This window comes from Ipomoea nil, unplaced genomic scaffold (assembly GCF_001879475.1).
Source record: "Ipomoea nil cultivar Tokyo-kokei standard unplaced genomic scaffold, Asagao_1.1 scaffold1834, whole genome shotgun sequence".
Taxonomy (NCBI): Eukaryota; Viridiplantae; Streptophyta; class Magnoliopsida; order Solanales; family Convolvulaceae; genus Ipomoea; species Ipomoea nil.
The window spans coordinates 1,386,330-1,403,946 of NW_017618262.1; the positions used below are offsets into that span (position 1 = coordinate 1,386,330).

At 37.5% G+C, this 17,617-nt stretch overlaps 2 protein-coding genes across 3 annotated transcripts; both read right to left on the reverse strand.

Annotated features, from left to right (window-relative positions):
* Positions 1-3,991: 3,991 nt before the first annotated feature.
* LOC109192827 (uncharacterized mitochondrial protein AtMg00810-like) lies at positions 3,992-4,749 on the reverse strand. Its single transcript, XM_019343529.1, has 2 exons — positions 4,230-4,749; positions 3,992-4,188 (listed from the first exon to the last, which is right to left on the reverse strand). Exons 1-2 carry the CDS (start codon positions 4,747-4,749, stop codon positions 3,992-3,994), a joined length of 717 nt encoding a protein of 238 aa, XP_019199074.1.
* A 4,793-nt stretch (positions 4,750-9,542) lies between these two features.
* On the reverse strand, positions 9,543-12,046 carry LOC109193041 (coiled-coil domain-containing protein R3HCC1L). Of its 2 annotated transcripts, none has more exons than XM_019343819.1 (7): positions 11,736-12,046; positions 11,247-11,308; positions 10,972-11,140; positions 10,467-10,706; positions 10,194-10,352; positions 9,934-10,023; positions 9,543-9,826 (listed from the first exon to the last, which is right to left on the reverse strand). In XM_019343819.1, the coding sequence occupies exons 2-7, from the start codon at positions 11,304-11,306 to the stop codon at positions 9,627-9,629; spliced, it is 918 nt and encodes a 305-aa protein (XP_019199364.1). In that variant the 5' UTR covers positions 11,307-11,308; positions 11,736-12,046; the 3' UTR covers positions 9,543-9,626. The 2 variants fall into 2 exon arrangements, with proteins under 2 accessions (XP_019199364.1, XP_019199363.1); XM_019343818.1 differs by having other exon boundaries at positions 10,972-11,037; positions 11,736-12,040.
* Positions 12,047-17,617: the final 5,571 nt, after the last annotated feature.

The window sequence follows — 17,617 nt, forward strand, 5'->3', positions numbered from 1 at the left end:
GCATGACGGGTTAACATTCACTCTCTTTAAAAGGAGGGTAGTAGTGGTGGGTAGAATACCACTAATAGCTGTGCTCCACAAGAACGTTTAAGTAAGATTGGGGGGGGGGGGGGGGTGTTGAATTCACCCATAATGGTCCTATTACCACTTTTCACAGAATATGAGCAACTTGGCTCTCTATTCCAATACCACGAGTCCTCATAAGGTGGGCATACTGGCACCCTCAATATACGATTCACATCTCCCGGATTAAATATATCACGAAGAATAGATAAATCCCACGTGTGAGTTTCCTGATCAATCAAACCAGAAACCCTGGACCCACTCAAATGCTGCGGCATAGGGGGTACTTAGTAACGGGTCAGCATCCAAAATCCATGAATGACCCAGATCATAGTGGTCTCTCCATCCCCAATCCCCCTCCTAACTCCTCCACAAACAAGATCATGGGCTGCCATAATACTCCTCCAACAATAATTGGGATTATTTCTTATCGTAGCATCAAAGAAAGAAGTCTTAGGAAAGTATCTTGCCTTATACACACTAGCAGCCAGCGAGTCAGTCTTTGTGAGGAACCTCCAAGCTTACTTGCCTAACATAGCCAAATTAAAAGCTCTCAGATCTTTAAATCCCAAAAACATACGCACTTTAATTTTCTATACTTTCTTAATCTTTTTTCGCCCAAAGAATCAATATCTTATCACCAGAGTTTGGTCTTGATTGTGACCACTCATTTAAAATGGTAACAAAGGTACCATTACACTACATAGTAATTGTGATGTTAACACGTCCTTAATTCAAGTAGTGGAACATGTGTATATGAAAATTAGTAAGGTACTGATACATTGCTAAAGTTTTAACACTTATACTAGTGCAATCGACCCTAATACAAATTAACACACACACACACACATATATATAGTCAGTTTCACGTGTGGTCACGGACTATTATGCATGGTTGCAGTAGGCGCTAGGCGCTAGTCGGGCGCTCGGACAGCGCCTAGCCCCTAGGCGGGCGCCAAAAAAATAGTGGTAGACTTGCAGTTTGATAATTTTAATGAGTTTGTTTTCAACATTTAATCAAATAACACGTCCAAATAAATAAATTGATGATAATTTATAAGTCATAACATCAAAACAATGGTTTAAAAAAAAAACATTAAAATAATATTAAAAATTAAAAATACTCAAATATGAAATACTCAAATACTTTAATCATCCAAAGATTCAAAGTATCAAACTAGTCTACGAGTGTATATATGTCATATTATATATATGTATGCGCGCGCACACACACACATATAATAAAAAATAGGCCGAGTCGATCGGGTTAACTCGACCGAAATGGACAAGTTAACTCGACTAACTTAGACGCTAGGCGGCCAAATCGGCCGAGTTAGGCGCTAGGCGGACGCCTAGGCGGCCGGTAACCTAGACGGGGCGCCTAGGGGGGAAATCGCCACGGTCTAGAGGCGCCTAGCACCTAGGCGGGCGCCTAGACCGATTTTTACAACCCTACTATTACGTAAGCATAAATGCACTACAAAGTGTTCGAAAATATACCATTAGGTGTAATGCATTTTTTGGTGTGTGGTGCATTTGTGCATTTTATTCTGGTGCATTTTTCGAACACTATGTGATACATTTATGCATACCTAATGATACATTTTACACGGGAAGCCCTGCCCTCATTTGGACCAGTATATGTATATGCCTAATGGATGATGCACCTTAAGTTTCACACAACTGACGCACCTTAAGAAGGAAAATAACGCACTTTAAGAAGGAAAACCACTGCACGCACATTAAGTTTCAACAACTACTCACATTAATCACAAAACCCATGCACCTTAAACACAAAATCCCACGCACCTTAAGCACAAAAATCACGCACCTTATGTTTCAATAACTACTCACATTAAGCACACAACCCACGCACCTTAAATTTGACCTAGATATAAAAATTACTAAATTGCCACCGCAATTTTTTTAAAATTTTGGTAATCTTAACGTTGATTAAAGCAAGATCAATGGTTCAGATTTAACCGCACAACCGCACAAGAACTGAATTTTATATATATATATATAGAAGGGCGCGTTCAGGTGCGAACTGTCCGCCCAGGAAAGAAATGAGAACGCATGCCATCCGTCCACGTGTCCAGATCTAACGGACGAGAAACACCGATTTTTTAAAAAAATGTGATGGCATTTTCGTAAATAAATGAACATCGAAGTGCAAGTAAAATGTATTATAAGTTCAAGTAAAATGTTTTACAAGTGCAAGTAGCAGTTTCTATAGTGCACCTCAGTGCAAGTAAGTGTATTATAAGTGCATGTAAAATGTATTACAGGTGCAAGTAAAATTTACACTGAGCATCAATACTAAGTGAACCTAACGTTATACCTAGGTGCATCTAACGTTATAATTAGTTGCACATAGGTGCACAAATGTTAAAAAGGTAAATTACTTGCACTTGTAAGTGAAAGTAGGTACACTTGTAAGTGATTTTACTTGCACTTTTTACTTGCATAGGTACACCAGCTACTTGCACTTATAGCACATTTACGAAAAGGTTAGCGCGTCATTTTTTTAAAAATTACATTTGATTTGTTGATCTGGACACGTGAACGGCTGTGAGTTGTTTTTATTTCTCTTCTGGGCGGCCGTTCACATTAGAGCGTGTCTATATATATATATATATATATATATATATATATATATATATATATATATATATATATATATATATATATATATATATATATATATATATATATATATATATATATATATATATACATATACATATTCAATGCCGGTTGAGTGGTTTGTACTTATAGCGTGCGTAATATTCAAAATCCACCAGCCATGGAGGTGTGAAGTTTCCAACGGGTCAAGACTGAGAGTCACTAATTTTTTTTCAGATGTTCTTAATTGTCAAATAGTGCATTCATTTATCTTCAAAAGGAAAGACTGACGACCGTTTACTCTTATGATAAAGCAAAACTAATACTATTACATTTTTCACACCAGAAGATCGAAGTTTAGGTGAGTGAGTACAACTGTACGCCATGAGATATATTGCAACTGGCAACTGGGAAGGGCCAATATTGTAGGCCTTAAATGCAAGCTATATATTTTTCGGTTTTGGAGATAACTTATAACCTCTTTTGGACCAATATAATAGATTTGAGTTAATTCCGTATTTAGTCGTAATTTATAGGTGTCAATCCACTTTTAATCATTTTTTCTTCAGAATATTTATCTGTGGTCCTAGTATTATTGTGACGATCATTTTTGGTCCCCCGTCAACAAAATCATTGAAATATCGTTAAATAAAAGATTATTTCGATCATTATTATACAAAGTGGGTTAACCCGCTATATTTTTATTTTTAAATAAAATTCATAATGGAAGACTAAATGTCCTTGTATTTTACAAAATTTAAACGGTTTTGTTTATGGAGGACCAAAAATAGTCATGCCACAATAATATTTAGGATCAACGAATGATGGTTTGAAAAAAAAGGACTAAAAGTGAAATGTTAACTATAAATCTAGAACCAAAAATGAAATTAACTCTAATAGATTTCCTTTTTAACTAGTAGTAAATTAGTGATAGTGTTGATTATTCAGAAATAGTCAATAAATATAAGCCAAATACCCAATGGGATAGTTTACGTGGCAAATGAGCTATATCGGGAAGAATTTCAAGATAACATGGATTCGATTCTCACAAGTGACAATTCCTTCTGAGCCAGCTCCCGAGCCTTTCAGAGCGAGCGGTGATTAGTCGGGTGGACCCGGACTGTTAGACAGATGAGAGTAATTGTTTCATTCAGTTCAGAAGAGATAAGAGTTACATTGCTATAGGAAATAGAAAGCTGAAATAACCCCTATCTAAAAGGGTTACCATAGAAGACTAAACCAAACTAAATACAAATAATAATAAGATAATTAACAATAGTTAAAACATTATTCACACACCCCCTCAAGCACAAGGGTGGTGTGTAGCCACATTGAGCTTGTCACGAAGAGCCACGAACCGGGGTCCTGGAAGTGGTTTGGTGAAGATATCTGCGAGCTGATCCTTTGTAGAGACGAAATTGACAATAAAATCACCTGCTGCAACTTTGTCCCTGACAAAGTGGAAATCAATTTCCACATGCTTGGTCCGTGCATGAAAAACTGGGTTTGCACAAAGATAAGTAGCGCCTAAGTTGTCACACCATAGGGTGGCAGGATCCCAGAGTGCAACCCTAGTTCACGAAGGAGTGACACAATCCACGTGACCTCGGCAGAGATATCGGCTAAGGCTTTATACTCGGCTTCAGTCGAAGAGCGGGCCACAGTGCGCTGTTTCTTGGAGAGCCACGAAATGAGATTAGAGCCCAAGAATACGGCATACCCACTAGTACTCTTCCTGTCCATGGGGCATCCAGCCCAATCAGAGTCTGAAAAAGCATGAATTGCCGAGGAAGCGGACGCAGACAAGCGTAACCCACAATCCAAGGTGCCCTTGACATAGCGTAGAACCCGCTTCAATAGTCCCCAATGATCTGTAGTAGGTGCGTGCATGAACTGACAAAGGTGGTTTACGGCATAGGAGAGATCTGGACGCGTGATCGGGAGGTATTGCAGAGCCCGAACTAAACGCCTGTACTGCGTGGGGTTCTCGTACGGTTGATCTGAGGGTGAAACAGCCTGTGTGACAGCCGTTGTAGTCGTCAGAGGTTTGCAATCTGTCATACCAGCCCAGTTTAGAAGATCATTCATATAGTGGCGTTGTGATAGTACGAGACCATCCTCCTATTTCAATGTTTCAATGCCAAGAAAGAATCCTGGAGTGCCAAGATCCCGAATCTTGAAAGTAGTAGATAGACCCTGTAGTAAAGCATCTATTAACGGAGCATCATCACCCATCATGATGATGTCATCCACATAGACTAAGAGAAACACCCGGGATGACCCAGACTTGTAGTGAAACAGTGAGACATCAGTCTTGGAGGGAGAGAAACCAGCTGAAACCAAGTAGTCATGTAGCCTCTTGAACCAAGCTCGAGGTGCCTGCTTGAGGCCATACAGAGAGCGCTGCAAGTGACAAACATAGTTAGGGTGGGTCGGGTCTTCATACTCGGGAGGCTGCTTCATGTAAACAGTTTCCTCCAAGTGCCCGTTGAGGAAGGCATTGTGAATGTCCAACTGACATAGAGTCCACCCCCTTGACACGGCTATAGAAAATAACAAGCGAACCGTTGTCGGTTTGACCACGGGACTGAAAGTATCAAAGAAATCTTCCCCAGCCACTTGATTGAACCCTTTGGCTACGAGCCGAGCTTTGTAACGCTCGACTGATCCGTCAGCGGTGCGTTTGGTACGAAAAACCCATTTGTACCTAATGCCGTTCATATCCGGTGTAGCCGGGATAAGTTTCCAAGTGCTATTATGGAGCAAGGCATTGAATTCCTAGTCCATGGTATCTCGCCACTGTGAATGACCAACCGCCTGTGAATAACACGTCGGATCTGTAGTGACATTTAAAGCATGAAAAGGCTCGTCAGTACCACGAGTCATGTGGCGAAGACGCATGACATGACCCTGTCAAGTGTCGATTGCGCACGGGTGCGCTTCCGTCTAGCCGGGACCGTAGCAGGTGCTTCAAGCGCCAAAGGCGGTGGGTCCTGTGCCAAAGGAGTGGGGTTTGATGATGATGGTGTAACACTTGGCAGCGGGTTTGTTACCAAACCATGTGGTACAATCGGTCCTGCGACCCATGGTGCCTGAGTAGGAACCGCTTGTGCCTGGCCCTGTGTTTCTGAAAAGGGAAAACAAGATTCGTCAAATCGGACATGACGACAGATATAGACTTTCCTCATTGTGAGATCCATGCACCTATATCCCCTAAAGGATGGAGGATATCCTAGGAAGACACAGGGTGCGGAGCGGTACTCTATCTTGTGCCGATTGTAAGGCCTGAGATAGGGGTAACACCAGCACCCGAAGACTCTTAGAAACGTGTATGGAGGAGACACTTTGTGTAACCGACCGTAGGGAGTTTCGAAGTTTATGGCTGAAGAGGGTAGATAGTTGATGAGACACACAGCCGTTTCAAAGGCATAGTCCCAGTATTGTAAGGGGACAGAGGCTTCGGCAAGGAGTGCTAACCGGGTCTCAATAATATGTCGATTGCGGCGTTCCACCTTGCCATTTTGCTCATGTGTGTATGCACACGATTGCCTATGTATTATGCCAAGAGAGTGGAAAGTTTTATGTAACTTTTGGTACTCACCCCCTAAGTATGATTCAATAGCTTTGATAGAACGCGAAAACTGGCGTTCTACCATAACACGGAAGGACTCGAAAATTTTTTAAATATCCGATTTTTGCTTTAAAGGATAAAACCAGCAAAATCGGGAATGGTCATCTACAAACAATAGAAATAACGGGAGCGGGGCCCCAAATGTCAGTGTACAGCAAATCTAACACATTTTGACTAGATAATGCTACCCTATCTAATGGAAAATGCGACGATTTCCCAAGATGGCAAGCTGCACACGACCCCGACGCCTCAGATTTATTTTTGGTAACCAGACAATTTTGAAGGACACGATTCTGGACTTGATTATGTGGATGACCCAAGCTGCGATGCCAAACCCCGGGAGTGACCCGGGAGCTTATGAACGCAAAATGTGACTGTGACACCGAAAGCTTGTACAATCCGCCCGTGACGGGACCCCTAAGTAGTGTCGCCTTGGTGACGGAATCCTTCACAAAAAAACAATTTTTGTGAAATTCAAAGTAAACGTTATTTTCGTTTGCAAACCGGTGTACAGATAATAGGGGAACTGACAGTTTGGGTACAAGTAAAATATTAGACATAGACAGAGATTTAAACTAAGTGGGAATAGATGCATGGCCCACTCGTGAGATAGTCAAACTTGCACCGTTCCCAACTCGTAAAACATCGCTGCCTGTGTATTTTTCAGATTGCGACATCATCGCTGAATCCGGTGTAGCGTGGGCTGTGGCCCCGTTGTCCGGGAACCAGGATCCGGCTGCCGTTGTGGAGCTGTCATCGCCTGCTACGACGAGATTGGCATGTGGCGTCGGCGGCTGAGTTGTGTATCGCTTAAAGCAATACACCGCAGTATGCCCGTGTGAGCGGCATATTTGGCACCGGGGAGCACCACCTCGGCCACAACCTGCACCGCCACGCCCATGCCCCTGTCTACCGCGGTTCTGCCCGCCGCGGCTGTGACCTCCGGCATGATATGCTCTAGATTGGTGGCGTCCTCGGCCAGCAAAGAAGGCCGCCGGTGAACCTGCAGCGCCTCCTTCACTGTTGGTGGCCGAGTAATCGTCGGAGTAGATAAACTCTTGCGCTTGGAGGTAATCCGAAAGCTGAGAGATGGAGACCGGTGTTCCGGTGACTGTGAGAAAAAACGCCATCACCCGAAATTCTGGCCGCAACCCCCTGAAGACATACATATGTTGGTCTAAAGTGAGAGGGCGGCCGGCCAACGCGAGTGCCTCCACGTTCAGCTGTGTTTTGCCGAGGTACTCTGCCGGAGAGCTATTACCTTGGCGCAGGGATTGAAACTGACCTAACAGGTTGAGGCATCTCGCCCGGGAAGACAACCCCAACGTCGCTGTGACCGACTCCCACACCTCCCGGGAAGTGCTCCGACCAACTGCTAGGTACATGACTTCATCTGACAGTGAGGAGATGAGGAGCGACATGATGGATTGGTCTTGCTGTACCCACGCTTGGAACGCAGGGTTGGGACCGGTGAGGGCAGCAGTGGGCGTCGTCGCGGTGCCGGAGTCGCCGGAAGATGGAGGAATGGCGATCGTGGGCGGTGGACACGGGGTTTCACCATCCACAAACCCGAGCAATCCTTGTCCTCTGAGAAAGGGAACGAGCTGCGTTCTCCAGAACAAGAAATTGCGAGTGTTGAGCTTGATGGATACAAAATGATGGGCTGAAGAGAGAGTGTTTGGGGTGGTGGCCGGAGTAGAAACGGTGGCGGCAGTCACCGTTCTCTCGGAAGAATTAGTCGATATAGTCGATCGGGGAAGGAGAGTAAAGATAGGAAAAGGACCGTTGGCTTACTGATACCAGATGAAAGTAATTGTTTCATTCAGTTCAGAAGAGATAAGAGTTACAATGCTATAGGAAATAGAAAGCTGAAATAACTCCTATCTAAAAGGGTTACCATAGAAGACTAAACCAAACTAAATACAAATAATAATAAGATAAATAACAATAGTAACAACATTATTCACAAGACAGGCGGAGAAAGACCCGGAATGCATCGTAGTTTAAAAAAAATAAAAATTAAATTAAATAGTCAATAAATATAAAAATGGTTTCTCTTTTACTGTCATGTTAAAATATGAATACTAATATTGATTAATTGAAAATGGCTATAAAAACAATATAGGGTGTGTTTGGTTGATGGGTTTTGCCCATAGGAATGGGTATGAAAGTCATTGTTATTGTTTGGTTGATAGGTTTTTAGAACACTACTATGGGTTTCGAATACCCCATGAATTGAAAAATCCATACCCAAATAAAATAAGGGTTTCAATCCCTTATTCATTCTCAAACACTAGTACAGTACTATTAGTAACCATTCCCATTCCATCCTACTACCAAACATGTTAAATACTTTCACCAAAATCCATTACCATTACCAAGTATTTGATATCCATTCCGATTCTGATTTCCATGTGCGAACCAAACACACCTGTAAGTGGATGTTTGATCTAGTTTATAAGAGATTATCAAGGTAATGTTGTACTGAAATGTCATATAACACGTGTTTGATTCATGTTATATGAGATTTCAAGAGAAATGAATGTCATATGCTTATTTCATTAGCTTTTCCCCTTGTCCTGATGGAATGTAATTTTCTGAACTTTTTTTGATTATTTAAAACACCCTTATAATGTAAGCTAATTTTATCATTTTTTGCTATCCTTTCCCCCCCTCTCTGTATAAAGTCATGGATCTCTATCTGTGTATATCCTATGTTGCACACTACACATACTTAATATGCACATGCGAATATTGAATCTTTGAGTTGCACAGCACATGCTCCATATTTGCCAATTTTGGACCCCAATTGATATCATTCATGAATATGTTTTTTTTAATACACTATATTGGTTCTCATGTACTTATGGCAGGGTGGTTCTATAGGAACATCATATATATATGGTTATTGATATTAAAATCTAATTATAATAGATAAAATTATTAAAAAAAAATATTTGCATGTGCTAAAAGCTAAATCTAACCCTTTCAATACCTACAAGTTTAATGCATTTCTTTAAAAAAAAAAAAAAAATTATGCTAGATAATAATATTTCTAATAGTCAATACCAAAAATGAACAGTGGCACTGCCAGTAAGAATATTTCCTTGTCACCCTTTTTCAAGAATCACTTACAAACGTTTCTCAATTTGTATAGTACTAAAAAAGATTCAAGATAGCAACAGCAATATAGTTTCCTCCTAAAAATTTGCAACTCTCCCTCTCTTTTCTTGGGGAAAACAGAATGGTATGTAACACACAGATCAATCCACGAGTATAAAGTTTTGTCTTTAAACAGATTCTAATTCTAATTGGTATCATCATCAGTGCCCCAAGCATCATCCTTCTTGTTTTGCCTTGAAAGTATTCGGTTCTTCCTCGCTTCTTCCTGTCTCCTCAATTCCCTCGACCCAAAATCCGAAGGTAGCTTTATACCTATACTTTGAGCAATCATTCTCTGAGCAGCTCGAGCTGATGTCCGAGGCCTTTGACGAGGTGGCTCCAGATCTGCACATTCAAACATAACTCTACTTAGCGCCAAAAACAAAGATTCTACTTAAGTAATGTTCAGTCGGTGTAATACAACCAATGAGAGAGAGAATACCGAATGTTACCTCTAGGTGGAATTGACTTCAAAAGTTCATCATCCTCGTTAAGAATATGCATCGAAAATGGCCACTGAATAGAGCTACTTGCTTCAAGAGCTGCATCACAACATAAATAAAACAGATGAAAATCATCATTCAATTGTTAATAAATAAAACAGATGAAAAAGCAGTCATTAAATGTCTTTAACCTTGATATAGAACAACAATGGTGGAAACTCTAACTTGAGTTTAACAAGGTTTGAAGATATGATAATGAACAAAATTACCTTCTGATGGAGTTCTGAAGACTGCAAGTGCAACCTTATCATTGACCCAACGGATTACAACCTGATCTTTATGCTTCTCCAGTAATTTCTCCAAGTCAGTTGTCCTAGTACTTGTCGGAAAGTCAGCCAGAACAAGGACATGGCTGGTGCCATATTTTACTGTATATATAAGTAAAATCAGTAAACAAAAGGAACACTCTTAGTAAACAGAGACACATTCTAGTACCAGACTGAAAAGGTCAACTTTGAGTAATGGTAATGGCATAAACTTACAATTCAATGAATGCGAGCTCCCTTCTGTACTATGAGAAACATCATCATCCGAGTAGTCATATTTACTCCCTTCAGACGGTTCATCACTATACAATTCATCTTTTTGATATAAGAAAGTACCTCTCCCACGTCTTTTGGGTGCTTGAACTTTTGAATCCTGCAACGAAAGACTGGACACTTCTGGCAAGCCTGATGGTGAAAGCAATTCATTTGGATCACGGTCAGCTATAGCTTCCCAATCTGTATGTTCCATAACTAGTCAGTTGAATAATCGAATAAAGATTTCGAAATATATATAAAATTTTTGGGCTCCAAATAAACATTAGAGGAAAAAGAACTAAAAAACCATACTATGATATACTATTATGACTAAATGTCCACAAAATTCTGAGTCACAAACAGCTCGACTATCATGTTCAGTAATCATGTCCATCGAAGTTTCAAACATTGGAGTAAAAGACATCACATTAGGGATATGCAACAAGGACAGAAAAAATATACGCACCATCAACTGGAGAACCACGTTGCTTTGAGCCATCATCTTGCAAGTTGGAAGAGATCTCAAGATTACCTTCGCAACATAAACCGCAAATTTTCAGAATACAAAGAGAAAAATAAGCGCAACAACCAGATGCTCGAAGAAGAATAGGTGAATAAGTGACAAACCAAAGAACCTGAAAAGTAAAGATATGATTGAGTTGCAAAAGAGACACACAGGAAGTTAAGTAATACAGAGTATACAGAGTAATATTCCAACAAAAGAAGGGAAATGAGACATACTATATTCTGAAATTCCCTTGCCTCTCGATTCCTTAGAAGACTTATTTGCATCCTCAGCATCCCTGAAACACATCCACAAAACAAAGCCTGAAAATGGACACTCTTATACAGTAAATTCTCATCAATTTGAAGAGCCATTGCCCATTGAATCAACTAGAAACTTCAAGAAAATACAAAAACAGAAGAAAAGAAAAAGTCCTTTTCATATCCTGGTTTTAAAATAGTAGTTTTCCCACATTTTTTTTTCTTGTGTGTCATCATAGCAGCATTTTCATGATAACCTAATTGATGAAAACTAAAATTTTCTTGAAATTCAAGAGCAACGGAATCAAGAACAACAACAAGAATTTTCATTATTCTCCATGTTTCTAATATTTAAATGTTGTAAAAAGAAAATAAGAATTTACTCTTTCCAGATTTCTTGGTAACCTAATAGAATAGAATGACTTAAAAGTAAAATAAATAGAAACCGTTTCTTGAGTTTCTTACTTCACTTGAAGGGAAAAGGGCAGAGAGAGTTGTTTGAGGAGGAAAGCGCGAGAGCGAGCCTCATTGGCCTTGATAGAGAAACCTTGAGTCGCGTAGAGCTTCGACAAGTCCAGAAGTGCAGCTGACAATTGCCCCAATTTGGAATCCGTTTCGAGCTTCGACACCACGGATTCCAGTAAAGAAATGGCCTCCTCGACTTGGCCGCCGTGTACGAGGTCCTCCACCTCCTCCGTCCAGTTGGCGATATCGGCGGCGGCGGAAGAGCTGGTGTTCTCCATGTCAGATGCTTCTCTCGAATTATTCAATCGTCCTGGAATTTAGAAATGGTGTATTTCGCACTCATATACACATTGACCCGCAACTCCCAAGGGTAAAACGGTAAAAACTGCCACATGAAATATTTCCCTCTTTTTTTTTTTTTTTTTGATAACTGCCTCTTTCTTTTAAACTTTACTAAAATACCATATACCACATTTACTTGTAGGAACACATTAAATAATTTTTTTTTTTAAATAAAATTTTTTATACAAGTTACTATATGCTAATAATTTAATTTTAAATGGTGTAATTTTATTCGATTTTATCTAGTGATGCCAAGTTGATCATGTGGTATCCATTCGATTTAATTAAGCCTAGCCTACCTGAATCGGATACAATAGTTATGCTGTGCAACCGTGTGCACCATGCATGGTGCACACGGTTGCAAAACGACGTCGTTTTAATTAAAAACGCGCGTCCCATTTGTTTTTTAAATCAGTTTCGATTCCCCTCAACAGCATTATTGTGGATATATAGTTATGAATTTATGGATATTTAGTTCATTCATTGTTGATATTTAGTTCATTCATTCTGGATTTTGTGTTATTCATTCACTGTGGATATATAGTTATGAATTTGTAGATATATAATTATGAATTTGTAGATATATATTCAAATTATGCACAAAAAATGCTATTGTCAGGAATCGAACCTGAATTTTTTTTTTTAAGTGGGACGCGCGTTTTTAGTCAAAACGACGTCGTTTTTGCAACAGTGTGCACCATGCACAGCATAATTTGCGTATCGGATATTAATGTGGGTCATGTTAGTACAATCTATATTTTGAAATGATCAGTCCAATACAATCCAAGTATTTAATTTATTTATTGTTTTAATAATCAAGTGGATTAATTTCATAATAAATTTTAAATATAATTATTAAGCAACATGACCCCAATTAAGCATACAAATCATTTATCCTTCAAACACTTCAGTAGAAGTGTGCATCTGGTGACATACAGCAGTAAGTATGGCTTAAGACTTTTATCCTTCATTTAATTTGTAATTAAAAGTCTTATATTACTTGTAATTTATGGTTGTTTATGCCCTCCTTGTGCAATGAGTTGTTAATAAAACAAGGTTATGATGGTGTGTGAGAGTAAGTTCCTTACATTTCTTGTCAATAATTTTGCATTGTAAATGTTTTGACATCATAAAAAGGGAGAAATTGTTAGGAATAAGTGTTGTATAGATTTTGATGATATTAGTTACTATAATTTAGGAATTTAGACTCCTTATTTCTTATATTTGTAACAGCGAATACAAAATTTTACTTTAAGCCCTCCATTAGATCCTAGTAATAGGTCGGTGCACCGGCAGATGCTTGTAAAAGTAGCCAATGGATAATAGACTGTGTTCACTATAGAGATACCTTATTCGACATGCCCTTCATTTATTTAGTTAGGTCAAACGACATACAATAGATTATTATGTAAAGGTCTCCTAGTAGATCAGATGTCATATCATCTGACATTAATGAAGTTATTTGCCAAGTGTTATTTGCTAAAGTGTATTTTATGTTGAAAAATTAAATCCTCAAAATTTCATTGTAAAAAAAATATTCAAAATAGTCTAAGCGTCTGGGAAGAATTCATGAAGAAGTTACAACTTAAGTTTATTTTGGAAAGAAATTAAGATGTAACATAAAAAGGAGAAGAGTTTTTATTTGAGAAGAAATTGGAGAAGAGTTTATTTGAGCAAAGGAAGGAGAAAAGGTTTTATTTGAGAAAAAAGAGAAGAGTTCATTTGAGCATAAGAAATTATAGAATAATTATTTTTTTTCGGAGAGTAAATTAGAGCACAAGTTAATTTAATTAAGGAAAGAAGGTCGAGCGCCAGATTCACAAATATCCATTTATTAGAAATCAATTTTGAGTACAAATAGAAGCACTAATTTCGAATTTGAGCATAAGTTGGAGAAAGATAAAGTTAAAGCATAAGTTAGAGAAGAGATAAAAAGCACAAGTTGGAGAAGAGATAAAGTAAGAGCACAAGTTGGAGTAGAAGTTTGAGGATAATATGCAGTAGTGCCAATTTCTAAATTGAGAACAATTTGGAGCATAAGTTTCAATGAGCACAAATTTGGAGCATAAGTTTCAATGAGAACATTTTGGAGCACAATTGCAATGAGCATAAGTTGGAGCATAACTTATAAGAAGCAAGGATTAGAACACATATTGAAGAATGAAAATTGCAAAAGAGTTTACTACAAAAGTTATTACATGCCATAAATTCTAGTGCATTCGAATTCAAATTTATCCAGGAATGATACATGCCAATCAAGGAAAGATTTTAAATTTTAATAAAGCCTAATTCCTAGACCAAGTAGTAAAGATACAATTTTCAATACTGCATCCAATCAAGCTGTTATAACGGCCAAAATTGCAGATCAAAATTTCAACACATCAAATAAAATACAAACGGTCAAGATTGAAGATCACTATTTGTTATTTTCAACGGACAAATTTTTTGTTCATTTATAAAAAGAATATGAAGACTTGAAGACATTTAAAAAAAAAAAAAAAAAAAAAAAAAAAAAAAAAAAAAAGCTTAAATATACACGAGAGAGTACTTAACTTCCATAATCTATTACCATCCAACCGGGACTAACACTTGGATACTATAAATATGGGGTCCTATTCCTCACCAAAACATCATCATCTTATCAATGAGCATTTGACTTCCTTGATCCATTGCCTTCTTTCCTTTTGAAGAAACTTGCCTAATTTGTGTAGAAGTTGTAATAATCCATATTAAACTATATAAGCTTGGATTCGATGCCCGATTTTAATATTATATTCATTAGGACTGAAACAACACATGAGCCTAACGTTTTATTTATGTAATTTTGATATTAGTTACCTAAATACCCCGGTTACCCAGTTTAGAGGGGTCTAATCCAATACAATAATCAAATTCTAATTACAACAACTAAATCTCCTAAGAATCTAAATAATGGAGACTAACAACTTAAATAATATTCTTTGAGACTTCTATTGACATTTTGGGTCAAGAACATATATTTATCTTTTCGTTAGTGTTAATGTACGTGGATTTTCTCTCGATGGCTTTCTTCCAATACTCGATCAGTATTGTGTTTCATGGATTATTAGAGGAGAACATCACAAGTTTTTTAGTAAAGGAACTTAGCTAAATGAAGTTGAAGTTTAAGGTTTTAAAACTTGACCGTTTGGTTCAAATAATTTGAAATTACACCAATAATGTGAAAAAGACTATGTGGGATTGGTAAATGACGGTTAGCTATAGTTGTTAACTGATTGAGTTAGTGAATTTGACTGGTTAATAGCATTGGTGATTGTAAAAAAGTGTTTGGTAAATTAGTTGTTAGCTGTTAGCCGATTACATACAAAATGACTTTCTCAAAAAGCTTATCGAAAAATCCACTTTGAGCAACTTTTTGAATTTTAACATTTTGAAGTAATAAGTTGTCACAAAAAGCTAATTAATCAAACACTCATATTGATTGTTTAACCAAGTCAAACAACTAATATGGTCAAATAAGTCAAAATTAACTGATATGCTAATTATTTTACAAGACAAAACCATGCATTATCTTAGCTTGTTTTGTTCACATTATATTAATGAGGTAGAATTAAGGTATGAGTTTTAAGTATTTTATGATTACTTTTCAATATTTTATATTTGTCCTCAAAATTAAAGAAATAAACATTACAAAGTAGTGGTTGCAAGTCATAACATGTGGATTCTATGGAAATGTCAATTCACTGTATTGTCAATATGAAAATATTTATTGCTTTGTCCATATGTTTTTTAATATTTTATTTTTAAAGGCTAGTATTAATATTTAGAATTAATCTTTCACAAAATACGCAATATTACATTCCTATCCTAGCTATATTTTAACCAAATACATAAGATAATTATATTATTTAGGTAATTTTACATGGCTACACACATTTTAACAAACCTTTAAAGCCTCAAAAGTCTTGCCAAAAAATATTTTTAATATACAGTACATTGATTCATACAATGAAAATTTTGTCAAATAATTTTCAAACTTATGTTGGTAAGTACATCAAAAACTTAGTTTTAAGAGTCCATGAATTCTCTAATCAACTTACTAATACATCAAAAGTTTATCAGAAATATTTTATAAGTTTGTCAAACATTTCAACTCGATCACCATAACATTAGTGTTAGGCGAAGACCAGTGAAGGGCCAAGTCTAGCACCAGGTTCTAGAGAGATTGTTGAATGATCTGAGGACTAAAGGGCTAAGCCCAACACACTCCTTCTCGAAAATGTGGCGATTATAAAAAAATAAAGTTACGCATTCGCTACTAGCTAGTTATAGCTTTTGACGTAGTGGTAAGCGCTTGATCCTAACAAGTGGTATCAGAGTCAGCTCACGGATTCTTCGCGTATTTTATTATATTATATTATTTTTTGATGTATTGACACATCAAAATTTATTTTTCCTATGACATTTTCGACCCAGCTCTTGGCACAGGTCAAAAAATGTTCAAATGTTGTTGATATGTTATAAATATGTTGAAAATTTGATATGGGTCATGATATGTTTGAAAAGATATCTTGAAAACGTCTTTATGGTATGATATATAAAGTCTAAGTTCAATGAATTATTATAAATGACCTAATTACTTGTAATTTATCAAAAAAAGTATATTCATGTCATCTTGCATTATAAAACAAAATGTGCATAAACATTGCAACGTGAGTGATGAGTTGTGACTGTACTATACCAATTAAACTCAATATCACATCGTTTTAAATTATGGGTCAGCATGCTTTACAACGTTGTGATGACCTACGACGTAGTCTCTCTCACACCCAAGCATATATTATGTACGTATAAAGACCGTTTTTAAGGTTGTGGGTTAGTTGGGGAAATATTCAATCCATAAGTTTTCTTGCATGTAAGAATGTAGAGTCATAGACCGAAATGTAAATATTTTTGCATGCATGGATTAATATATGACTATGTTTTGCAACTTTTGAGCTCATAATTATAGCTGGTAGTGAAAGCAGTAATATAACATTATTTCTTTATACCTGCATAGTAGTTAGCTCCTCTCAGTCAATGCCCAACAATAATCATCGATCACCTCCTATCATCACTTACCAGTTTCAATTGTCCAACATCAAATTTTGATGACAGGAAGCTAGATTTGACCCTTTAAGCTAACACCCAACAATCACCTTCTATATATCACCACTGCTGGAAATTATGAAATTTCTGACCACCTGTCGGAAATAGCAGCAAAGGTTTTTTCGGATACCAAAAGTAGTCGGAACAATGCTAGCTTTCGACTTGATTTAAGATCACTTTTAGGTGGTCGGAAATTCCATAATTTCCAGCAGTGCACCAACCGGCTTCAATTGTTCATCCAACGTCAAATTTTGATGACCGGAAGTTAGATTTGGCCTTGTAAGGAAACGCCCAACACACGTTTATGTTTGGTAACTAATCTAACTAAAATGGTTAGCTATATATGCATGTAAACTGATACACATGGACATTGTATATGTATGATAATTGCATTAAGATGAATGCATAATAAA

What these genes read in the sequence shown, in the direction of transcription:
- LOC109192827 (XM_019343529.1), bottom strand. Translation starts at nt 4,749, where the DNA reads ATGACAGATTGCAAACCTCTGACGACTACAACGGCTGTCACACAGGCT. An exon ending in TGGGATCCTGCCACCCTATG is followed by an intron (nt 4,189 to 4,229) that starts GTGTGACAACTT and finishes GTGCAAACCCAG; the next exon opens with TTTTTCATGCACGGACCAAG.
- LOC109193041 (XM_019343818.1), bottom strand. Translation starts at nt 12,013, where the DNA reads ATGGAGAACACCAGCTCTTCCGCCGCCGCCGATATCGCCAACTGGACG. An exon ending in CCCTTTTCCCTTCAAGTGAA is followed by an intron (nt 11,309 to 11,735) that starts GTAAGAAACTCA and finishes GATGTGTTTCAG; the next exon opens with GGATGCTGAGGATGCAAATA. An exon ending in GAGCTCGCATTCATTGAATT is followed by an intron (nt 10,353 to 10,466) that starts GTAAGTTTATGC and finishes TTATATATACAG; the next exon opens with TAAAATATGGCACCAGCCAT.